The sequence below is a fragment of the Sander lucioperca genome, chromosome 8 (assembly GCF_008315115.2).
Source record: "Sander lucioperca isolate FBNREF2018 chromosome 8, SLUC_FBN_1.2, whole genome shotgun sequence".
Classification (NCBI taxonomy): domain Eukaryota; kingdom Metazoa; phylum Chordata; class Actinopteri; order Perciformes; family Percidae; genus Sander; species Sander lucioperca.
The window spans coordinates 24,557,177-24,577,704 of NC_050180.1; the positions used below are offsets into that span (position 1 = coordinate 24,557,177).

The following is a 20,528-nucleotide window of genomic DNA, read 5'->3' on the forward strand; positions in this document are numbered from 1 at the left end:
GAAACAGGAAGCAGGAAATGTAAGACAAATAAATTCCAATTTAAGTCCTAATAATGTGGTACAATACAGTGTGTTTGTCACATTACAAATACAAATAAAATAATGTTGTATTACTTTGATGTCACAATGAGATATATTTACAGCAAATAAGAGCTCAAAACATGACCATGCAAGATAAGAATTAAGAGGTGATACCAGCACGTCATTAGCAGAGGAACAAAGATCACAAAGTGTGAGATGAAGTTATATTCAGTGACTTTTTCAAATGTATGATGATTGGTGGAGGATAGCTCTACATGGACATCTACTGTACATGGCAGTTGTTGTTTTGTTTGTTAATTAATTAACAATGTCTTCTTTCTTACCAAGATAATAGTTGCAATGAAAATCTTAAAACAAACTTAAGGTTAGGTCATGGGTGAGCAGAGAGATGAGATGAACAGATGAGAATCAGGCAGACTTATAATGATCAACACAGCTTTTGAGGGAGCGTAAAGGGTTAGGATGGTACTGTAAGTAAATAGGGTCACATTGGTTTGGACAACATACTGAATGAAATCCAATGTTAGCATACTGATCAAGTTCTGTTGGCATTTATCGTTAAAAAAAAAGTAAATATACGAAATAATTTCTTTCTTTTTAAAATGGCTGATCTACATCTGTTATAGAGATTCAGAAAGACCAGACCCAGGAAGAATCATTCAGAAAGAATGAGCAGCACTGCAGTTCATTACATGTATCATTGCTAGTTGTAGTAATGGTAGTACTAGTATAGCATGAAATCAGTGATAATTAATGGAAAATGCATAACTATTACTGGCATAATCTGAAAAAAATCAAATATCCCAAATATCCTCTTCGGCTCAATCTTTATTTGTTATTTCCCTTTTAACAATCTGAAAATAAAATAAAAATAAAAAAACACATGGCATTTCAATGTCATACAAATAAAACAGGTGGATATATATTTTAAAAAGAGAAACCATCTGCCTCTTCCTCATTCCCTCTCCACACGCAATAACCTAGCTGGAGAGGAGAAATCCTAAACAACTCAGAGAAAATGATTATTTGAATTTTGAAACTGATGAAACTGATGCTGTTCTCACAGCTGTAATTGTTGCGAGTGATGCTAGTTATCCTTTAAAGTGAAAGTAAAAGGCATGCAATGCTAAATAAATCAGGCACTCGTGAAAAATATATGACAACCAAATAAACGCATTGTGCTCTATGAGCAGTGTGAAAGCGGGACACCTTTGTGTTTTGACACCAACAGGAATTTCTGTTACTTTTAGCCTTTTTCACAGATACAGCAACGGTCACATTTAAAACTGTTATATTAGTATTCCACTATGACTGTCTGTGTGTGTGTGTGTGTTGTGTGTGTAATGCGTATATTGTTGTGGTTTCAATAAGACAAAAAATATAACATCACAATTTTGAAACAAAAACACAGACTATATAGATTTACTCATCTCAAGTTATGCTCTTCATTTTTGGCAGATTCAAAATTCCTATTTTAACGATGAATGCAATCTTATTTCAAGTCTGTGTAATTCTGCACACTACGCAGCTAAACTGGAGAAGGCGGTGTTAAGTGTCTTGCTTCAGGTTACACTTAATCAACAGATGTTGATAGAAGGGAAAGGCAGCTACAGCACTTCCCCTGCCCTGACAGTTCACACAAGTCCAAGGGAAATCAAACTTAGCATTGATTTGGTGATGAAGCTCAGCTTCATATTTTTAAACATTCGCACAACTATCATAATGCAGTTGAATTTGACCACTCTCACTCCTCAGAACACCTGACGACATTCCCAATTACTAATGTATAGCTTTGACATTTGCTTCGCTTTAAATACATTAGTTTTTTTTTTTTAACTTGGCACATTTGCAGTGGTAATGTAATCAAGGTAAACACAGAGTAAAGTAGTAACAATGTGCAAAGGCACCAAAAGGAGGACATATGAAAATGTATATAATGATTATTTGTAACTGTGGTTTACAATCAGTCATAATGCTGTACACATTATACACTGTGCTTTGACTTACACTTCATAAAGTGATGTAAAAGTGTCGCCCCTGACTATTGCAACTTTGCAACAGTGTAGAGGCTGAGCTACCGGTTTGAACAATTCTGACTGGGAAGTCGGTGTGTTTTTTATGTAAGTTCTGTGGCCTACTTTAGATTTTGATCTATTGTTTCAGACTGAGCATGTGACACAGTTCTGATACATTCCCTTTGCCAGAGAGTCAGAATGAGAAACTTCTCAACTGACCCAAACACAAAGACACAAACACTCTGCCCTTGGGATTTAAATCACTACCAACTTGGCCACATCTAAAACCCTCCTAATCCCACTCTTTTCAGTTTATTTACATACATTCAGAAACAGTCCTCTGTATTGCTTCGCATTCTATTTGATCTTGTAGCTGTATTGGCAAATTATGTGGAATTATCTAGGTTGACACCCTGTCAAAGTTGACTAACTGTCTCTTTTAGAGGTGTTAAGACAGCATGAAAGCCTTGTGATCAGTTGAAGCACTGCCTGAAAGAGGCTGGCAATCACATCACATTAGAGTCTGGCTGTAGGCAACACTGAGGTAAGTATAAAAATAAGGCATCCCAAATACACACATGCACGCACGCACACGTGCGCACACACACACACACACACACACACACACTGCATTAGCACATAATACACCCACACTTCTTTTTCTTTTTCACACTGCCATCACTATTTTTCATGGCAGGTTCAAACTCTTCTTCAGTGCTTTGGCTTAGCGGCGTAGTGCTGGCAGTTGTGGATGACTCAGGAGAGAAGTCTGGTTTCTTGGTTCCATCTCTCCGAGCTCCAGGCCCAGAGCCCATTTTAAACTGCCCCTCTTCATCTGTCTCCCCTGCAACAACCTTTTTACTAATAGCCACATTCAAATGTGTAGTCTTAACAACCCTGCCTCCTTTATGACCACCAGTTTTGTCAATCATGGCTCTGCCCCCACCCCCAGCACCTGATATGAAGTCAGTAGCAGCTGGTCTCTGCTGGGCTTCCATTTCTGACAGGCTGCATGCCAAAGCCATCTGCAGGTCTTCATCTTCTTCGTCATCCTCGCTGCCGCCCACAACCCCGCAGTTGTAGAAGGGAGCGGAGCTAAATGACCGGTGTGTGGCTGCAGAGTAAGGGCTGGGGCGGGATCTGTCATACTCGGCAGGTGATCTGTTTTGGATTTGTGGCTTCTGAGGTGAGTCACGGGGCTGTCCCTCTCGTCGACTCAGCTCCAGTGCGAGGGCCATTTCATCCTCCACACCTGGGAACAACACACACAACATATTGGTGTATGTGTGCACAATAAACATGGACTAACATATGCACACACACATGCAGAAATGCATAACTAGGAGGAGCAACAACATCTACATTCTGTAGGGATTACATACTTTTATCTTCAATACCAATATCTAAAACCTCTGCTTATACAATAGTTTTAAAAAATTCCAAGGTTTGACTTGAAAGCCTTTTACTGTAATAAGCAAATGTAGTTCCTCTTCGTACGTATTACTTATCTTGCATGTGGTACCAGTTTAGGTTAATCTGTTGGATTAAGTTTGACTTAGTGCTACTTTTGTGGAAGCACTAAATTTCACTGAAACTGTTGAACTTTTGTTGACAAAACTAGTTTGAAGAAAGTAAAGGGATAGAAAATATTACATAAGACTAAGTTTATATGTCACACCATTCAGTGTGTGTGTGTCTTACCATTAATTAGGACACTCTTTAACACCCCATCCTCCTCAATCTCTGTTCTTTCCTGCCCGTTCTCCTTTATCCTGTAAGCAAGACACATACACAAATTAATGGTATTTTTAAAATCTCTACATTTCCATCATTGTTTTTAGTCTGTGTGTGTGTGTGTGTGTGTGTGTGTGTGTGTGTGTGTGTGTGTGTGTGTGTGTGCATTTGCATGGCAGAATGCCATCACACACACATGTGAGAATACTTTCCAAATCAGAAACTACGTTACTATGCTAAGCTGTAGAATTATGACAGATTTCAGATAATTTTCTAACACATATTACTGTCATGTTCATGCCTTAGTGCATTGCTCATAACAACCCATGCCCATGTGTCCCTGTTGTGATAAAAAGTCATGAAATATTTTAAAATATATACATATATTTCCCAAGTTGGGTAACTTTTCTAATGATGGCATAACGTACTTCTTGGTGGTGGTGCGTTTGCCATTTATGATGCGAGTGGAGGTAGAAACTGATTTGAAGTTGCCCATCCCTCCGCCCATGCTGTCCATCCCATCCAGACCACCAAAGGAAGAGGAGAAGGAGGTAAAATCAACTGAAGAACGACAGATGATCAGGAAAGAAAAGCAGAAGAGAAAGAAGAGAACAGAACAGAAAAGAAAAGAATAGAGACTGATTAATTTTGATGTATTATTATTATTATTATTATTATTATTATTACGGAATCTCAGTCTGTGAAAAGATAATACCACTCCTGTGTCCCAATATGAGAAAATAAGGAAGAAATAATGAGAAAAGTGTTTTGTCCACAAAATCCATGACCCGTGGTTAGATGAGTTAAACCAGTGAGTTACCCGGTAGTGTAGTTTGGAGTATATGTATCGCTAATATAATTACAAGGTAGTTTAGTATACATTTTGTATTGATTTGAAAACAAACGTGAAACTTTTGACTGTAACTATGTTTTGAGGTGTCAATTTCAACCGATGACAATATTTTTCCATGTAACAGGGAATTATAAAGTTTGGTAGCCTTGTATCTCTTGAACAAAAAGAGGGTTTACATGTTGACAAAAATAAAACACAGTTCACTCATATTTCAGTGAACTATTCTCCATCTGCATTAAGCTGCTATCGCTGCTGTGCATGTGTTGTGTAAATTGACGAAACTCCCAAAACTGGACCAGATTAAAATATGATGCAGTTGTTCAACGCCAGTGCTTTTGACATATTATTATATATATTGGTCACAATACGATATGTCATGATGTTTAATTTGACAGCTACAATACAGGATACTGTATCCACCAAGCAACTGTCAGCATGTAACTGTTTACCTCCTGCTGAAGGAAAAGAAAAGAACCGACTGGGGCCGAGGCGAGAGGATGAGCCTCCAAAGGATGAGAAGTCATCTGGATGAGAGAAAGAGAGACATTACTGACATACTGTACTGTTAGGTAAGGAGTAATATTACAGTAGGTTTTTGATGTCAACTAACTAAGAAGTTAGTTATGTTATTAGGGCTTATGTGTAATTATTGCTCCACAAGTCATTCACATGTGTCCGGAGGGTATCCATCAAAAATAAGATCTATAAATAATAAATAAGACAATTACTTTGATTATAGATTTAATGCACCCCCCCATAAATCCCCCTAATATGAACAGAACAATATTCATAAAATGCTAATATAACCCCACATAAGTATTGTGTATGACTTACCAAAGAAGTTAGCGAAGGGATCCTGGCCGCCAAAAAACTCTCTGAACACGTCATCTGGATTGCGGAATGTGAAGGTGAATCCTGGGAAATCTGATGAAAAGTCTGAGCTGGAGGAACCTGAAAAATTAAGTTGTGAGGAGCAACCAAGAGAGAAAAAGTAGATGGAGGTAAACATAGTAGGGAACTGAACCGCTAAAAATGAATGAAATGGAAGATGCAGGAAATGTAAGTAAGGGAATGAGGAGCTGAGCAAAAGAAAAGAGAGCGAGGAGGAAAGAAGGAATGGTAATGAATGCAATAATATCTTTATATCTCATTGGAGCAGAGTTTTATTTACCTGTGTGTCCCATTCTGTCATTTCCATATCTGTCATATGCATCACGCTTACTCGCTGTAGAAGAGGAACAAAGTACAATTTAATGATGGAATAAAAACCCAGACACCAAAACATGTCTCTCTCTTTTTTCTCATACAAACACCCAACAGCAGAGGTGTCAAGTAACAAAGTACAAATACTTCGTTACCTTACTTAAGTAGAAATTTTAGGTATCTCTACTTTACTGGAGTAATTATTTTACAGCACACTTTTTACTTCTACTCCTTACATTTTCACGCAATTATCTGTACTTTCTACTCCTTACATTTTAAAAATAGCCTCGTTACTCCTATTTCAGTTCGGCTTGTTTTCATTCCGGCTTGTCATCGTTCAAAAAAAACAAAAAACCTATCCAGATAAATCACACCATCCGGATAGCGATATTACGAATCCCACTATGGCCACGCCAAGACCCGCCCTTCAACAGCATTTATTGGCCAGGCGTTATGGCCTTTAGAAAAGTGTTTTATTGTGGAGGTGGGGTAGTGCACTATAGGCCCCTGTGGAGCTGCCTAAGCTTTTGTCCTTAATGGCATTTTTTTCCCTTACATTACTTTTACTTTTATACTTTAAGTAGTTTTGAAACCAGTACTTTTACACTTTTACTTGAGTAAAAAGCTTGAGTTGATACTTCAACTTCTACAGAAGTCTTTTTAAACCGTAGTATCTATACTTCTACCTGAGTAATGAATGTGAATACTTTTGACACCTCTGCCCAACAGTCACACACATTAAATTAAAAGTATAACTCATTCGTTAGAAACTGATTTATGGGTTCTATAAATGAAGTTCCTCTCTGAAGAGCCTGACATAATCACAGAGATTCAGATTTATGATTCACAGCATCAATACAGATCGACCCCCAACTGCCACTTGACAACACACACAAACATATACATATACCACCAGTATACAAAGATACACACTGTCCTGACTTACTGTCAGATAGTACTTCATAGGCTTCAGCCAGTTCTTTGAACTTTGTCTCTGCTTCATCCTTGTTGTCTGGATTTTTGTCTGGATGCCATTTCAGTGCCAGTTTCCTGTAACTGAACTCACAACATAAGCACAGACATTTACTCATACTGTACATACAAGTAAATATATCTAGATAAAGACATGTACTAGTACTATGGTCTCTTCTACAACAACAAACAATGCACTATGGAGAGCCTTCGAGAAATAAGACACCAGACTACTGAGACCAATCCATGTTTCTGAGAAGTCTGTATTTGTCATACTAGTGGTTCTCAAACCTCTATTAATGGGTTTAGTTACAATGTATATTGAGATATTGTATTTTTGGTGTTTTGTCATTGTATCCCATGTTCTGAATTAGAATGTTCAAATGGAATCTGAAGTTCATAAAATCCAGACACATAAAGAACCTGCTTATTTTGAGGCAGCCTCACATTTTTCAAGGCTTATATAACCAGGCGATGTTAAGTAAGAAGGTAAACTTCAAATATGTTTTCATAAACTATATTTCATATTCAAGGTAAATATTGCTTTATTGTTTATGAATTGTGCAAAGTGAGCCCCAACACTTGAGGGAGACTTCCAGGATACCCACGCTTTCTTGATGTCATCCTGAGAGGCTGTTTTGGACACTCCCAGAACGTTATAGTAATCCACCATGTTGCCTCCTGTCACTCCTCACTGCACTGCCCCTGAAAGGAAAATACAACTACAAAAGTTTTCAGTACAGAATATACTCAACTTTGATTGGTCACACACATTGTGCATTTATCAAATTCCTATCACTGATCATAAAAGCTTTATAAAACCTTGGTATCTATGGTATTTCCTAAAATCCCAAAAAGGAAAAGAAACAGCTCTGTGCTCATTATTTATTTAATTTGCAGAAAAATGGTCATATACAACAATAGCAATCTGAGGAATGGCTAAAGCTTGTTTATCATTCTGTACACTAAAGTGTTGACAAATACAGATTATGGAATTGTGCAATTCCCTTTATTGGGAACTTTTCCCAGGACTGTGGGCATCTACAGACAAAACTTGTTTGACATCTCCCTCTCTGTCTTGTTAGTTTTGATACCTCAAATGTCAGGACACCTTTTACTATTCGTACATGTTGTTTAATGACATCATGTAATTTCCAGCAGCACTAATCTGCCAGAGTAATTGAAACACCTGTGTGGTGGGTGTTAATAAGTGTCTATGTGACAATAATATATGTTTATTTTCGATTCACAGTAAATTAAATTCACCTCAGTCAATTGATCTTTTGCCTGTTGAAAAGCATCAATGAATATCTAAAATATATTTTGCCAAAGAAGTCGACCGAGTTTTATTAATGCCACATTAAGTTCAGCCAACAATAGTTGCTCTTTAAAGCTGCAATCTTTCAGTAGTTTAAGGAATGGGACACCATGAATCACACAAGCATTGAGTAATGAAGAGTTGACTGCCATATTTAATTTAAGACTAGAATCAATACTGTAGTCTATAGTCTCACATTGATGGCCATAAAAAAATTACTGTGGAGGTAGGGGATGATAGCAGTAATTTTATTTTATTTATGGTTAGGTTAGCACTGTTTTCATTTTTATCAATGAAAAGACCAGTGACTTATCTGAGATACATGCAAGACTCCATTATTAGATACATTTGAGGTTTATCCCAAATGTGATGCATGCTGTGGACTATGCTAATAATATAACAATCTTTATTTTTTAATTAATACTAATTGAAAGTGTGCCCTTGAAATGATAAGACCTCAGTACAGTCAGTAGTTCCATTATAGCCACAGTCAGAGTCAGCATGCAAATCACCATGCCAATCTCATTAGTGGACTTCCAACAGTTTTAGGGCTGAAGAGGACTTCCAAACTGAGGTAAAATAACTAAAATTAACTTTCTATGCCCCCTCGGAAAGAGCCATTCGCTCACACAAGTATTATTACTATGTTATTTCTAGCGCCATGGCATCTGACAACTGCTGCTGCCATGACAGGCCTACATAAACTTACATACACGGGCAGATGCACTTGCAGGCACAGGTGCTGTCTATATTCAAGTAACTACGTAGCATTAACATAAAGAATACACCTAACATATTCTTTAGTATTTCAGTAGAAATAATATTTCCTAGTATGGTAAAGTTGGGCGTCTATAATAAACTGTAAGGTCTATTGACAGTGGATAGCCATAACTTATCACGACTATCTAAAGCTATGAACCTACCGTCTGAGTCTTTCGGCCTAATTAGTGAGCAGTTTAGCCGTCTGTCCACCGGTTTGGATCGACAATGAATTAGTTATGATAGCGGTACCTCTGGTATGTGCTGCCCCACTCTTCGTGACAGCCGCACAGACAGCCTCCTCCTTTAGTCCTCCACTCCACCGCCCCGACACAAATATTTTCAACAACACAATATGTCCGCGGTGTACCGCTGTGCCTCAGTGGTCTACTCTACGGACCCCACCACCGTGAAAACAAGCAGTCAGTTAACCCTGTTTGCCTCGTGTGCGGGTCTAAGCTGCACGCGTTACGTCACTATCAGCTGAGAGAGGAAAATAGAGCTTCTGGAACATGCTCGTGTTTGGAAACGTCGTCAGACCCGCCCTGCCTGCCTGCCTCAAGCACTGCCTGTTGCTCTGTGCTAATGTGGTTTAAAAAACCAGCAACTTCTGATGGTAGTCACGAAAACCTACTATGGCCAACCATTTAGGTTAGACCAACAGGCTGTTCACAGATGTTTCTAAATATTTCCATGTCAACAACATCATTAAATAAACTCTTTTTCTGTATCCTATGCCTACAATGTTACCAATGCAGTGGTGAAATGTTGGCTAACCAAATGTAGCATATACTGTGCTAAAGTAAAAAAAACAAAAAGTAGTTTGTACCTTACTTGAGTATTTGTTTCCATTTACTTTTACTCCACTACATTTATCTGACAGCCACAAAATTGTACACAAACATAACGCCAGTGTACAATGGTATACATTGGAGCATCCAATTAGTTAAAATTATTACCAGTTAAAACCTTGACATGCTTCTCTAAGTAATAATTATCCAATAATATAGGCTACTAATATGCTATGCAGGCCTATAGTAATGTAATTCTTACAGGGACGATTATAGTGCATAATGAGTAGTCCTACTTTAAGTACATTTTACTGATAATAGTTCTGCTCTTAAGATTTAAAATACCTGTTCATTGTAATGAGGTATTTGTACACTGATGTTCTAATATCCTACTTTCACTTATGAGCTGAATACTTATTCCACTGCTGACTATAACTACAGATAAGTGTTTCCATATAGAGGAGAAGAATATTGTGAGATAATTTATAAACTCATTGTTGAGTGAGAGCACAGTATGCTACTTACATTGAGTAGACCAGAGAAGTGTAACTTACCAAAAAGTAGGCTTTTAGTTCAATGTGTGACTCACCAGGATCACATGATGAGCTCATATACTGGTCAGTCATATTAAATGACTAAACCTCTTTATATAGGCTACAGTCTCACAACTCACACTTTACACGCTTTACCAGCTGGTTACATTGCTCCCATCTGTTGGCTGTGTGAAGCAACTGCAGGTACAAGGCCAGCCCAGCCCAGCCCATTGTATACGTTGTGGCTTATCATCAACATGGCACAAAAAGGCAGGGAATTAGCAAAGGCAGAGAAACTGGAATTTCTTTTGTTAATGAATGGAAGCTGCATGTAAACACACATTTTGAAATCCAGAAAAAATCCACTATATTAATAGCAACCATTAAAAAATGTGTAGTGTAGATTTTTTTAATACATGTTTACTCTGATAGAAATATTTCTTTGGGCACTACTAATGATTTTATTTTATCCAAGTATTTTCTCTACATACCACATAGGTTTATAGACAGCAAAACTTGTAATTCTCACCAAAGTGCTGTTGATATCATATGTTACCAGTTTCCTCTCTAAAAGTCAGGAATAATATGTAACAGTTGTAAAAGTTAAATGCAAAACTCAATAGTCTGAGATAACTCCAGATGACTCGGTATAAAGGGTGTATTAACTTTTTAGGCTAGCAAAGTGTTTGACTATTATTGTTGTAGTAATTTACAATAAAATATTTGCTTAATTGGCTGCCAACCTATACTGGATGAGTTCAGTAATGATCACAATTCATCATTTAATAGGTTCATGAGAACATTTTATTGATAATACTGATATTGATCACCATCGCAGGTTATCAGAGTGTTTTTGGGAATGTATTGCATTCATGATAACTTTTGGAATATGTGATAGTAAAGCCCGGATGAAGTTTGGCCCTTCAATACTCCTCTCCCTCTTCATCCTCCTCTCCCATGCTGTCAGTGCCAACCTCTTCATAATCCTTCTCCAGGGCAGCCATATCTTCTCTGGCTTCTGAGAACTCTCCCTCCTCCATGCCCTCCCCAACATACCAGTGGACAAAGGCTCTCTTGGCGTACATGAGGTCAAACTTGTGGTCGAGACGTGCCCAGGCCTCAGCGATGGCTGTGGTGTTGCTCAGCATGCACACAGCTCTCTGCACCTTGGCCAGGTCTCCTCCAGGAACCACCGTTGGAGGCTGATAGTTGATGCCCACCTTGAAGCCTGTGGGGCACCAGTCTACAAACTGAATGGTGCGTTTGGTCTTGATGGCTGCAATGGCAGAGTTGACATCTTTGGGCACCACATCACCACGATACAGCAAACAGCAGGCCATGTATTTACCATGACGAGGATCACACTTCACCATCTGATTGGCTGGCTCAAAGCAAGCGTTGGTAATGTCAGCAACTGACAACTGCTCATGGTAGGCTTTCTCTGCAGAGATGACTGGAGCATAGGTGGCCAGAGGGAAGTGGATACGAGGGTAGGGCACCAAGTTGGTCTGAAACTCTGTCAGGTCAACATTCAGGGCTCCATCAAAGCGAAGTGAGGCAGTGATTGAAGACACAATCTGGCCAATGAGCCTGTTCAGGTTGGTGTAAGTCGGCCTGTCGATATCGAGGTTCCTGCGGCAGATGTCGTAGATGGCCTCGTTGTCCACCATGAAGGCACAGTCGGAGTGCTCCAGAGTTGTGTGGGTGGTCAGGATGGAGTTGTAAGGCTCCACCACTGCAGTGGAGACCTGGGGGGCCGGGTAGACAGCAAATTCAAGTTTTGATTTCTTTCCGTAATCAACGGAGAGTCTCTCCATCAGCAGGGAGGTGAAACCTGAGCCAGTGCCTCCACCAAAGGAGTGGAAGATTAGAAATCCCTGCAGGCCAGTGCACTGATCAGCCTGAAAGGAACATTTTCTTTGATTATTTAAAATCCCACTTCAGTTTCACAATATCAAAATGTATGAAGTCACAAGAAAAAAACCCGTTCTGAAAATTTATTTTTAAAACCTCCATTACCTTTTCTTCAGTGTTTTTAATATTGAAAACCGCTTGGCAAATATCCTTTTTGGTGAACTAAATTTTCTTTAGTCAAAAGACAAGCCTGCCAAAATGCTAAACCTGTCCAGCAAACTAACTAAACTCTCACCAGTTTACGAGTCCTGTCAAGAACCAGATCAATGATCTCCTTGCCGATGGTGTAGTGTCCACGGGCGTAGTTGTTGGCAGCATCTTCCTTTCCTGTAATCAGCTGCTCAGGATGGAACAGCTGCCGGTAGGTTCCTGTACGTACCTCATCTGTGAAAGAAAACAAGATAGAAAGCTAATGTCCACAGGGTATGAATGTTTTAAACATAATATTTTCTTAGATAGCGTAATTAAATATGAAATAGCATTTAAGCTGCAATTCTTAGGTCTAAGTCAAAGTATAGAGTGTCATCAGTGTAGATACAGTATACCTTGTCTTTTAGAAATTAGGGGTTGTGAAGTCAAGTGTATTTATAAGTTCATTACACACTTTTACACATTACTGACCGATGACAGTAGGCTCCAGGTCGACAAAGATGGCTCTGGGAACATGCTTTCCTGCTCCTGTCTCACTGAAGAAGGTATTGAAAGAGTCATCTCCTCCTCCAATAGTCTTGTCACTGGGCATCTGTCCATCTGGCTGGATCCCATGTTCCAGACAGTACAGCTCCCAGCATGCATTGCCCATCTGGGCTCCGGCTTGGCCGACGTGCATGGAAATACACTCACGCTGAACAAAAGAAGGTAGAGAGGTTGATAAAATCAGATGTAATTGAATTAGATGTAATTGATTAATTGAAAAGTATTACTGCATTTGCTTTAAAGCTGTGGGCACCTCCTTTTGTCTCTGTATTCAGAAAATCTAGCCATCACAGGAGACTGGTCAATCACAGGTCATTTCAGACAGAGAGTGTTTTCCTTATGGCTGTTCTGCGCATGCATTTCCCGTACAACAAAGAGGGGAGCTGCAGGAAGAGGTCTCACTCTACTTTAAGATCTGGCATTTTTTTTGCATTCTACACACTGCAGCATTAATTTAGCCCGACCAAACACTAACTGCTTACAAATAAATGGGGACTTTTACAGTGTGCGTCACTGTATGTCAGATCAGCTCGCGAGTACGTTCGGTTTAGTGGTTTCAAGTTTTACATTTGTCATAAAAAGGCGGAAAAAAACAAAGACCATTCTAGGCCTTTTTCATTATTGCTCTACGATGTTATTTCTTTCTTAATGTCTAATGACAATCTTTTACATTATGTCTGCACTCGATTCAGGGTGTAAACAGCTTAGCTGACAAAGAAACATTGACTGCTGAAAAATGTGTGCCAGAGCAGAATGTTGAAGCTTTCAGCTGCTCAAAGTGCATAACGAGCAAGACAGCATTTAAATGAAAGCAGCTATTAGATTGTCCAGAGTCTGCACTCTTTGTTGTTATAGAATCCAGCAAATGTAGATAGGAAAACATAGCTACAGATGAAATGCAGTAAACCCATTTTATGGAGTTTCCCAAAAGAATGTGGAATCTATATACAGTACTAAGGCACTGTGTGGCAAACGGGAAGGCCTTGCCTCTAGAAGATGGGAAAACCTTCCCCCACTTCTCCATCATGTATCTCCTCCCTTTCCTCATCCCCTCCCCTTTTGTGTCTCTCTCCTCCCCCATCCTGTCCAGCTGCATAGTGCTATGTAACAGTCAGGGATGTCTCCCTCTCTCTCTCCCTCTCTCCCTCTCTCCACATCTCTATCCAACCAAAAACTCCTAACAGCTGCAAAATGGCTGCCAACTAACTTATACTGTCTAGGCCAGACCACTCCTCTTTTCTCTGTTCTTTCTATCCATCCCCCCACTGCCACGATTACCCCGCTTACTCCTTTTCTGTCAAGATTAGTCCTATTTTAATTTCTCACCAAACACATGATTAAGCCTCAAGTTATTGTTTTCTATTAGTTACATATGTTTCCTTCTTTTTGACTAGTTGTAGTACATCAAACAAGTATGGAAATGACAAAGCAATCTAACTCAAAAAGTGTCTGTCATCTGACCTAGACTGTCCAAGAGTACAGAAATGACTTATGGACACATGTATCATGAGTATTTATCCCATGGCATTCCTCTCCTTCAATTCTCACCAGACATGCCCTGAAAAAAGTTTTATAACATACATTCAGATAAAAAAACTACTGTCACTTAATAGGATAAAGCTGCTCTTGTATCAGTAACCTTCAACTCCACAGCAGAGGCCTTATGAGCATTAAAGAGGCTTGACTGTTTAATCAATCTAATGCTAAGAAACAAAGACAAAGGGAGGCTAAAGGGAAGAGAGAGAGGACATTTCAAGGCTACGTCATCAGCCAGGCTGTTACTTACCATTGTGTCTGCTTGTCCTTCGACTGACGTTGAGGATTCAGATACAAGGCAGAAGTGCGGAGGAGAGGGAGAGTCAGGGTTTATATAGGCAAGGATGTGGAGGGGGCAGACAGGAAGGCACAGCAAGCAGCTGCATAGCTCATTGGCGGGAGGGAGCAGCAGTTTGAAAAAAAAAAAAGAAAAAAAGGGAAGTCCCTATTACTATCTGTCATGTTATCCGCCCTTACATTGATTTGCTTTGTCTGTCAGTTTGAGATTAGATGCTTATGTATGCACTTTTCCCCTATTTTCTCATGTTGTGTGTGTGTGAGAGAGAGTTTAATTACAATGCTTAAATCGTTTTTGGGGAATTTACCAGTAGCATTCAAATGTTCACCCCCGAAGTTTTCTCAACATATAATACAGTATAGGCATTGACAAGGACTGTGAGCTAAGAGAGTGATTATGCGTATTGGATGCATTCATCTACACCCACACATTCAACACACACACACACACCCTTTGTCTATATTTAAATCGTTAAATAAATATTCACACAATGATGATCTGGAAAAAAGGAAAACACTATGAAGTTATTTATTCCTAATAATCCTATTATTTAATGGTAGGAAAAGTAAATGGTTAGCAGTAAGAGTGCTTACAAGTAATGTGAGATGACACAAATGGCATTGCAACATGCACAGTTTCAGTTTAATCGGCTTATTTGGAATGCACAGAGAAACATCACATTGGAAATCAACTCACCACTGAAATGTAAGAGATTAAAAACAAACGACAGTTCCATGAAATGTCAAGGCCATTTTTTTGCTTATCCTTGGTACAACTTTTCAACAAGCCAATTTGGATCACAAAGCTGTGATTCATACATAACTGGGATCCTATTGTTGCTGCAGGCCACTGTCTGAGTATGAGCTACACAAAAAACACCAGTCAGTGAAGTTAGTCAGTTATTTTCTCTCCCTACTGCTCTCTCACAGTCACAGCTGAATGGTATATAAACTGACATAGGAGCCCTTTCATAACTTACATTCCACATGGTAGAGGATAGTGGGGGGAGGTGCACAAAAGAGAAGGTTTTTCAGACTGATACGGCAGAAAGAAAATATCTTTGAATTCCCAAAACAAGATATGTCTGACCACAAGTTTTTTTTTTTTTTTGCTTTAATGCTAATACCATGTTTTTACACAGTACTATAACTAATGATTTTGTCAAATGTAATCCTCATGTTTTTAACCTTTAAGATGAAACTTTTGGATCAGTTTTTTATTGTTAATGTGTGTCACAGTATGCAGAATATGCTACCTATAAGTTCCTCATGGTGCAACTTTTTAAATTTTAAAATGGTGTACCATTTTGCTCTGTTTTGAGGATAACGTTAATATTTTGGATCATTCAAATGTGTTATTTTCTGAACCAAATTATTTGACCTACATTTTTTCTTTACTACAAAAAAACTAAATGTCGTATTTTAAAACAAGAATTCAATATCAATGTACTTTGTCTTAAATGCAGGCCTTAGGAAAGTCAGTATTCCTCTCCTTCATCCTCCTCTCCCATGCTGTCAGTGCCAACCTCTTCATAATCCTTCTCCAGGGCAGCCATATCTTCTCTGGCTTCTGAGAACTCTCCCTCCTCCATGCCCTCCCCAACATACCAGTGGACAAAGGCTCTCTTGGCGTACATGAGGTCAAACTTGTGGTCGAGATGGGCCCAGGCCTCAGCGATGGCTGTGGTGTTGCTCAGCATGCACACAGCTCTCTGCACCTTGGCCAGGTCTCCTCCAGGAACCACCGTTGGAGGCTGATAGTTGATGCCCACCTTGAAGCCTGTGGGGCACCAGTCTACAAACTGGATGCTGCGTTTGGTCTTGATGGCTGCAATGGCAGAGTTGACATCTTTGGGCAGCACATCACCACGATACAGCAGACAGCAGGCCATGTATTTACCATGACGAGGATCACACTTCACCATCTGATTGGATGGCTCAAAGCAAGCATTGGTAATGTCAGCAACTGACAACTGCTCATGGTAGGCTTTCTCTGCAGAGATGACTGGAGCATAGGTGGCCAGAGGGAAGTGGATACGAGGGTAGGGTACCAAATTGGTCTGAAACTCTGTCAGGTCAACATTCAGGGCTCCATCAAAGCGAAGTGACGCTGTGATGGACGAGACTATCTGGCTGATGAGCCTGTTCAGGTTGGTGTATGACGGGCGTTCAACTTCGAGGTTCCTGCGGCAGATGTCATAGATAGCCTCGTTGTCCACCATGAAGGCGCAGTCGGAGTGCTCCAGAGTGGTGTGGGTGGTCAGGATGGAGTTGTAAGGCTCTACTACAGCTGTGGAAATCTGGGGGGCTGGGTAGACAGCAAACTCAAGCTTAGACTTTTTGCCATAATCAACGGAGAGTCTCTCCATCAGCAGGGAGGTGAAACCTGAGCCAGTGCCTCCACCAAAGGAGTGGAAGATTAGAAATCCCTGCAGGCCAGTGCACTGATCAGCCTGAAAGGAACATTTTCTTTGATTATTTAAAATCCCACTTCAGTTTCACAATATCAAAATGTATGAAGTCACAAGAAAAAAACCCATCCTGGACATTTATTTTTAAAACCTCCATTATCTTTTCTTCAGTGTTTTTAATATTGAAAACCGCTCAGCAAATATCCTTTTTGGTGAACTAAATTTTCTTTAGTCAAAAGACAAGTCTGCCAAAATGCTAAACCTGTCCAGCAAACTAACTAAACTCTCACCAGTTTACGAGTCCTGTCAAGAACCAGATCAATGATCTCCTTGCCGATGGTGTAGTGTCCACGGGCGTAGTTGTTGGCAGCATCTTCCTTTCCTGTAATCAGCTGCTCAGGATGGAACAGCTGCCGGTAGGTTCCTGTACGCACCTCATCTGGAGATAGACAAACAGATTTATTGAATGAGGGATCCTAAAGTTGAATCACTCTCAAGAGCTTGACATTAAAATGTTTCTACAACGGCAATGTTTATTTTCTAATACACATATAGCTTTGTTAATAATAAAACTTCATAAATACATGAAAACATCCAATCTCTGTAATATATCATCAACTATATAACATGCACTGACCGATGACAGTAGGTTCCAGGTCGACAAAGATGGCTCTGGGAACATGCTTTCCTGCCCTTGTCTCACCGAAGAAGGTATTGAAAGAGTTATCTCCTCCTCCAGTGGTCTTGTCACTGGGTATCTGTCCGTCTGGCTGGATCCCATGTTCCAGACAGTACAACTCCCAACATGCATTGCCAATCTGAGCCCCAGCTTGGCCCACATGAATAGAGATACATTCACGCTGCAGAGAGCGAGGAACACTGTTCAATTACCAGACACATCAGTTTACTTTCCACATTTCTGCTACACATATTTAACTGCTCAAATACAGTAAATCTCACAATTGTTAATACATACAGCAGTATGCACATAAAGTAAGTTTTACACTAGCAACCCACTTTTCTTACCATAGTTTATCTCTCTTCTCCACTGTCCAGGTATCGGTATGATGTAGTGCTGGAGACAGCTGTGTCACTCTACTATTTTATACCTGCAGGTTAAGGTGAACAATGATTCGATCTGAGCTGTAATCAGAGAACCTACTGATGAGACCAGGATAAGATCATCCTCTTAACAGACAAATACACAATGCAAAATGAGGTCACCACCCTATTCATTGTGTGAGTCTGAGACTACTGGTTTGTATGTGCACCTCATGTTTCAGAAAGCAGAAGCAGAACCCCAGATGAGGGGAAGGTAACCTAATGTAGTTCCCCTCGGCACCTTCTAATGTATGACTTGATGTAGCTTATAACAGGATAAAAAAAACACTCCTGCTGCTTTGAGGTTGTTTATAGCAGGGATATTTATGATCAGGATCAGAGTCTGAGAAATTGCACTGTCACTGCAGTGTCACTGTTAAATAACGGTGAGGTAAGGTGGGAACAATCCAGCTATGTACTATTACTGACATTTTCAATGTCACATTGTTATGCTTTATGACTTTTATTTATCAATATGTGGAAACTTGAATTTGATGGTTAAATGCATGAATTTGAACACAAAATTTGCACAAATTGACTTTGATCTTTTGCAGATTCATTGCTGCTCTTCTTCTAAAGATGTCTGTGGATTCTCACATAAAATACATGCTAAAAATACAAGACGAAACTTCAACGTTTTGTTAAAAATGTTTTTTTTTTTTACGGAAAGACAAAATCTCCAAACGTAACGTGTGCTGAATTACAATGGCACCTTTAGCAAACTAACATGCACAGTTTTATTAAAATAATATACATTGTTTGTCAAGCATATCACTTGCACTTTTCCCACACTCTTTTCATAAGTTGAAATGAACTGTCAGTCTTTATTAAGAAATACAATATGATGTCTGCTCCTCCTTCCTCAGTTGTTCGTGCCTCTTAAGGCATCAACTGACGTGAAGTAAACAGCAACTGCCTGCCAGATTAGTTTCACTATATGCAACATGAAAGACCAAAGGCAAAAACAAGGCACACAATCTTGATTTTAATTGATTTTAATTTAGATGGGTGTCCTTAAATTTCTACACCCAGAAAGCCATTGGTTTCCGATAGGTTGTTTAGATCACATTGCTCACAGTTCTACTCAACATGAGTTTCAGTTGTATAGCGGTAGAGTTCTGCCTGTTTCAGCTGGCAGGAATATCCCAAATTCAATACAATGTCATGGCTCAAAGGCAGAACGCTCTGCTCTGTATTAAAACAAGTCAAACCACTTTCAAGACCAACAACAGGCATCCACTGTAATATGGGAGATGTTGATTCAGTATAATCTATTGTTTTGAGATACAACACTGTTGCAATTTATGGCTTGTTTGTTCACAAACATCATGTACTTCCTCCTTGCTGTCACAGGATGCACAGTTATTTTCTCCCAAAAAACGATGGATGCCAGTCAAAAGTAAAAATTAGAGACTACATCAACCAACCAGAGTGAGTCTGTTGGTTGTGAACACATTTGTGGCAGCCAAGAAAAGAGTGAGCTAAGAGAAGCTAAGAGTGATACCACAGCGCCAGTTGCACTGAAACACTCTTCATTATACAGTAAGTCAGTCTGTTTTTCTCCTGGGGCCATGGGACTCATCTGTAACTTACAAGATAATTGATGTCGGTATCACATTCTTTTAACACAAAGCTCACGAAGCACTGTGGTGTAAATGGACATGTCAAATTAAAACATGTTTCTGAATTGATGTTTAACAAGCCATCAATAAAATGTATTTAAAGTGTAAAAGCCCCATTAGACATGGTCTCAGTGCACTTTACAATTAAAGGAACACAGAAATAACAGACAGCAACAAAACAATTGAACAGCATTAAAGCAGTAATAATAAACCATACAAAACCAGCAACATAAGACAATAAGTGAAAAGGTTTTTGTTAAGGACACAGACCTATGGTTGGAGGATGGTGTGCTATGGTTGGCTATAGTATAATGAGTAGAGGAGGGGTTTCAATCTTGATTCAAAAATGTCAACTATGTGAGCTTCTTTTACATGTAGTGGGAGGCCATGGGGAGCACAGAAGGAGAATGCTCTATGACCAACTGATTTTTTTGTTTAGTAGGGGAATGACCAGGAAGCCAGCATCAAGGGAGCGGACAGAGCGTGCTGGTGTATATGGTGTAATAAGCTCAGATAAATAAGGTGGTGCGAGTCCATGCAGGGCCTTATATGTTAAAAGAAGAACCTTAAAATCAGCGCTATAGCTTGGTAGCCAGTTAACAGAGGCCAAAACGGGTGTTATGTGATCATATTTTCTAGTTGTTGTCCGGATTCTGGCTGTGTGTTCTGAGCAAGTTGAAGGCCTCTAGTGGCACAATTTGGAAGACCAGAAGACAGGACATTGCAGTAAT

The 20,528-nt window shown here is 39.5% G+C and overlaps 4 protein-coding genes across 13 annotated transcripts in view; all 4 read right to left on the reverse strand.

The window, feature by feature from the left end:
* dnajb2 (DnaJ heat shock protein family (Hsp40) member B2) overlaps positions 1-10,314 on the reverse strand; it is a 10,926-nt gene extending 612 nt beyond the window's left edge. The window contains exons 1-9 of one of the 10 annotated variants that reach the window (XM_031300098.2): positions 9,061-9,424; positions 7,428-7,541; positions 6,794-6,903; positions 5,816-5,869; positions 5,479-5,595; positions 5,094-5,168; positions 4,220-4,352; positions 3,759-3,829; positions 3,013-3,309 (exon numbers count right to left, since the gene is read on the reverse strand). In XM_031300098.2, the coding sequence (XP_031155958.1) occupies positions 3,013-3,309; positions 3,759-3,829; positions 4,220-4,352; positions 5,094-5,168; positions 5,479-5,595; positions 5,816-5,869; positions 6,794-6,903; positions 7,428-7,492 (922 nt within the window). In that variant the 5' untranslated portion in view covers positions 7,493-7,541; positions 9,061-9,424. Of the gene's footprint in view, positions 1-852; positions 3,310-3,758; positions 3,830-4,219; positions 4,353-5,093; positions 5,169-5,478; positions 5,596-5,815; positions 5,870-6,793; positions 6,904-7,427; positions 7,544-9,060; positions 9,437-10,241 lie in introns of those variants that run through there. The other 9 variants (XM_031300089.2, XM_031300084.2, XM_036003928.1 and 6 more) reach the window with 9 other exon arrangements.
* Positions 10,315-11,001: 687 nt separating this feature from the next.
* On the reverse strand, positions 11,002-14,746 carry LOC116049979 (tubulin alpha chain). Its single transcript, XM_031300039.2, has 4 exons — positions 14,617-14,746; positions 12,756-12,978; positions 12,370-12,518; positions 11,002-12,121 (listed from the first exon to the last, which is right to left on the reverse strand). The coding sequence occupies exons 1-4, from the start codon at positions 14,617-14,619 to the stop codon at positions 11,144-11,146; spliced, it is 1,353 nt and encodes a 450-aa protein (XP_031155899.1). The 5' UTR covers positions 14,620-14,746; the 3' UTR covers positions 11,002-11,143.
* A 1,217-nt stretch (positions 14,747-15,963) lies between these two features.
* LOC116050528 (tubulin alpha chain-like) lies at positions 15,964-17,730 on the reverse strand. Its single transcript, XM_031300651.2, has 3 exons — positions 17,712-17,730; positions 17,365-17,513; positions 15,964-17,116 (listed from the first exon to the last, which is right to left on the reverse strand). The coding sequence occupies exon 3, from the start codon at positions 17,030-17,032 to the stop codon at positions 16,142-16,144; it is 891 nt and encodes a 296-aa protein (XP_031156511.2). The 5' UTR covers positions 17,033-17,116; positions 17,365-17,513; positions 17,712-17,730; the 3' UTR covers positions 15,964-16,141.
* Positions 17,353-18,103, reverse strand: LOC118495580 (tubulin alpha chain-like). Its single transcript, XM_036004165.1, has 3 exons — positions 18,092-18,103; positions 17,712-17,934; positions 17,353-17,513 (listed from the first exon to the last, which is right to left on the reverse strand). The coding sequence occupies exons 1-3, from the start codon at positions 18,101-18,103 to the stop codon at positions 17,353-17,355; spliced, it is 396 nt and encodes a 131-aa protein (XP_035860058.1).
* Positions 18,104-20,528: the final 2,425 nt, after the last annotated feature.

What these genes read in the sequence shown, in the direction of transcription:
- LOC116050528 (XM_031300651.2), bottom strand. Translation starts at nt 17,032, where the DNA reads ATGGAGAGACTCTCCGTTGATTATGGCAAAAAGTCTAAGCTTGAGTTT.
- LOC118495580 (XM_036004165.1), bottom strand. An exon ending in CCTGGAACCTACTGTCATCG is followed by an intron (nt 17,514 to 17,711) that starts GTCAGTGCATGT and finishes GTCTATCTCCAG; the next exon opens with ATGAGGTGCGTACAGGAACC.
- LOC116049979 (XM_031300039.2), bottom strand. An exon ending in CCTGGAGCCTACTGTCATCG is followed by an intron (nt 12,519 to 12,755) that starts GTCAGTAATGTG and finishes TTTCTTTCACAG; the next exon opens with ATGAGGTACGTACAGGAACC. An exon ending in TTGACAGGACTCGTAAACTG is followed by an intron (nt 12,122 to 12,369) that starts GTGAGAGTTTAG and finishes TGTTCCTTTCAG; the next exon opens with GCTGATCAGTGCACTGGCCT.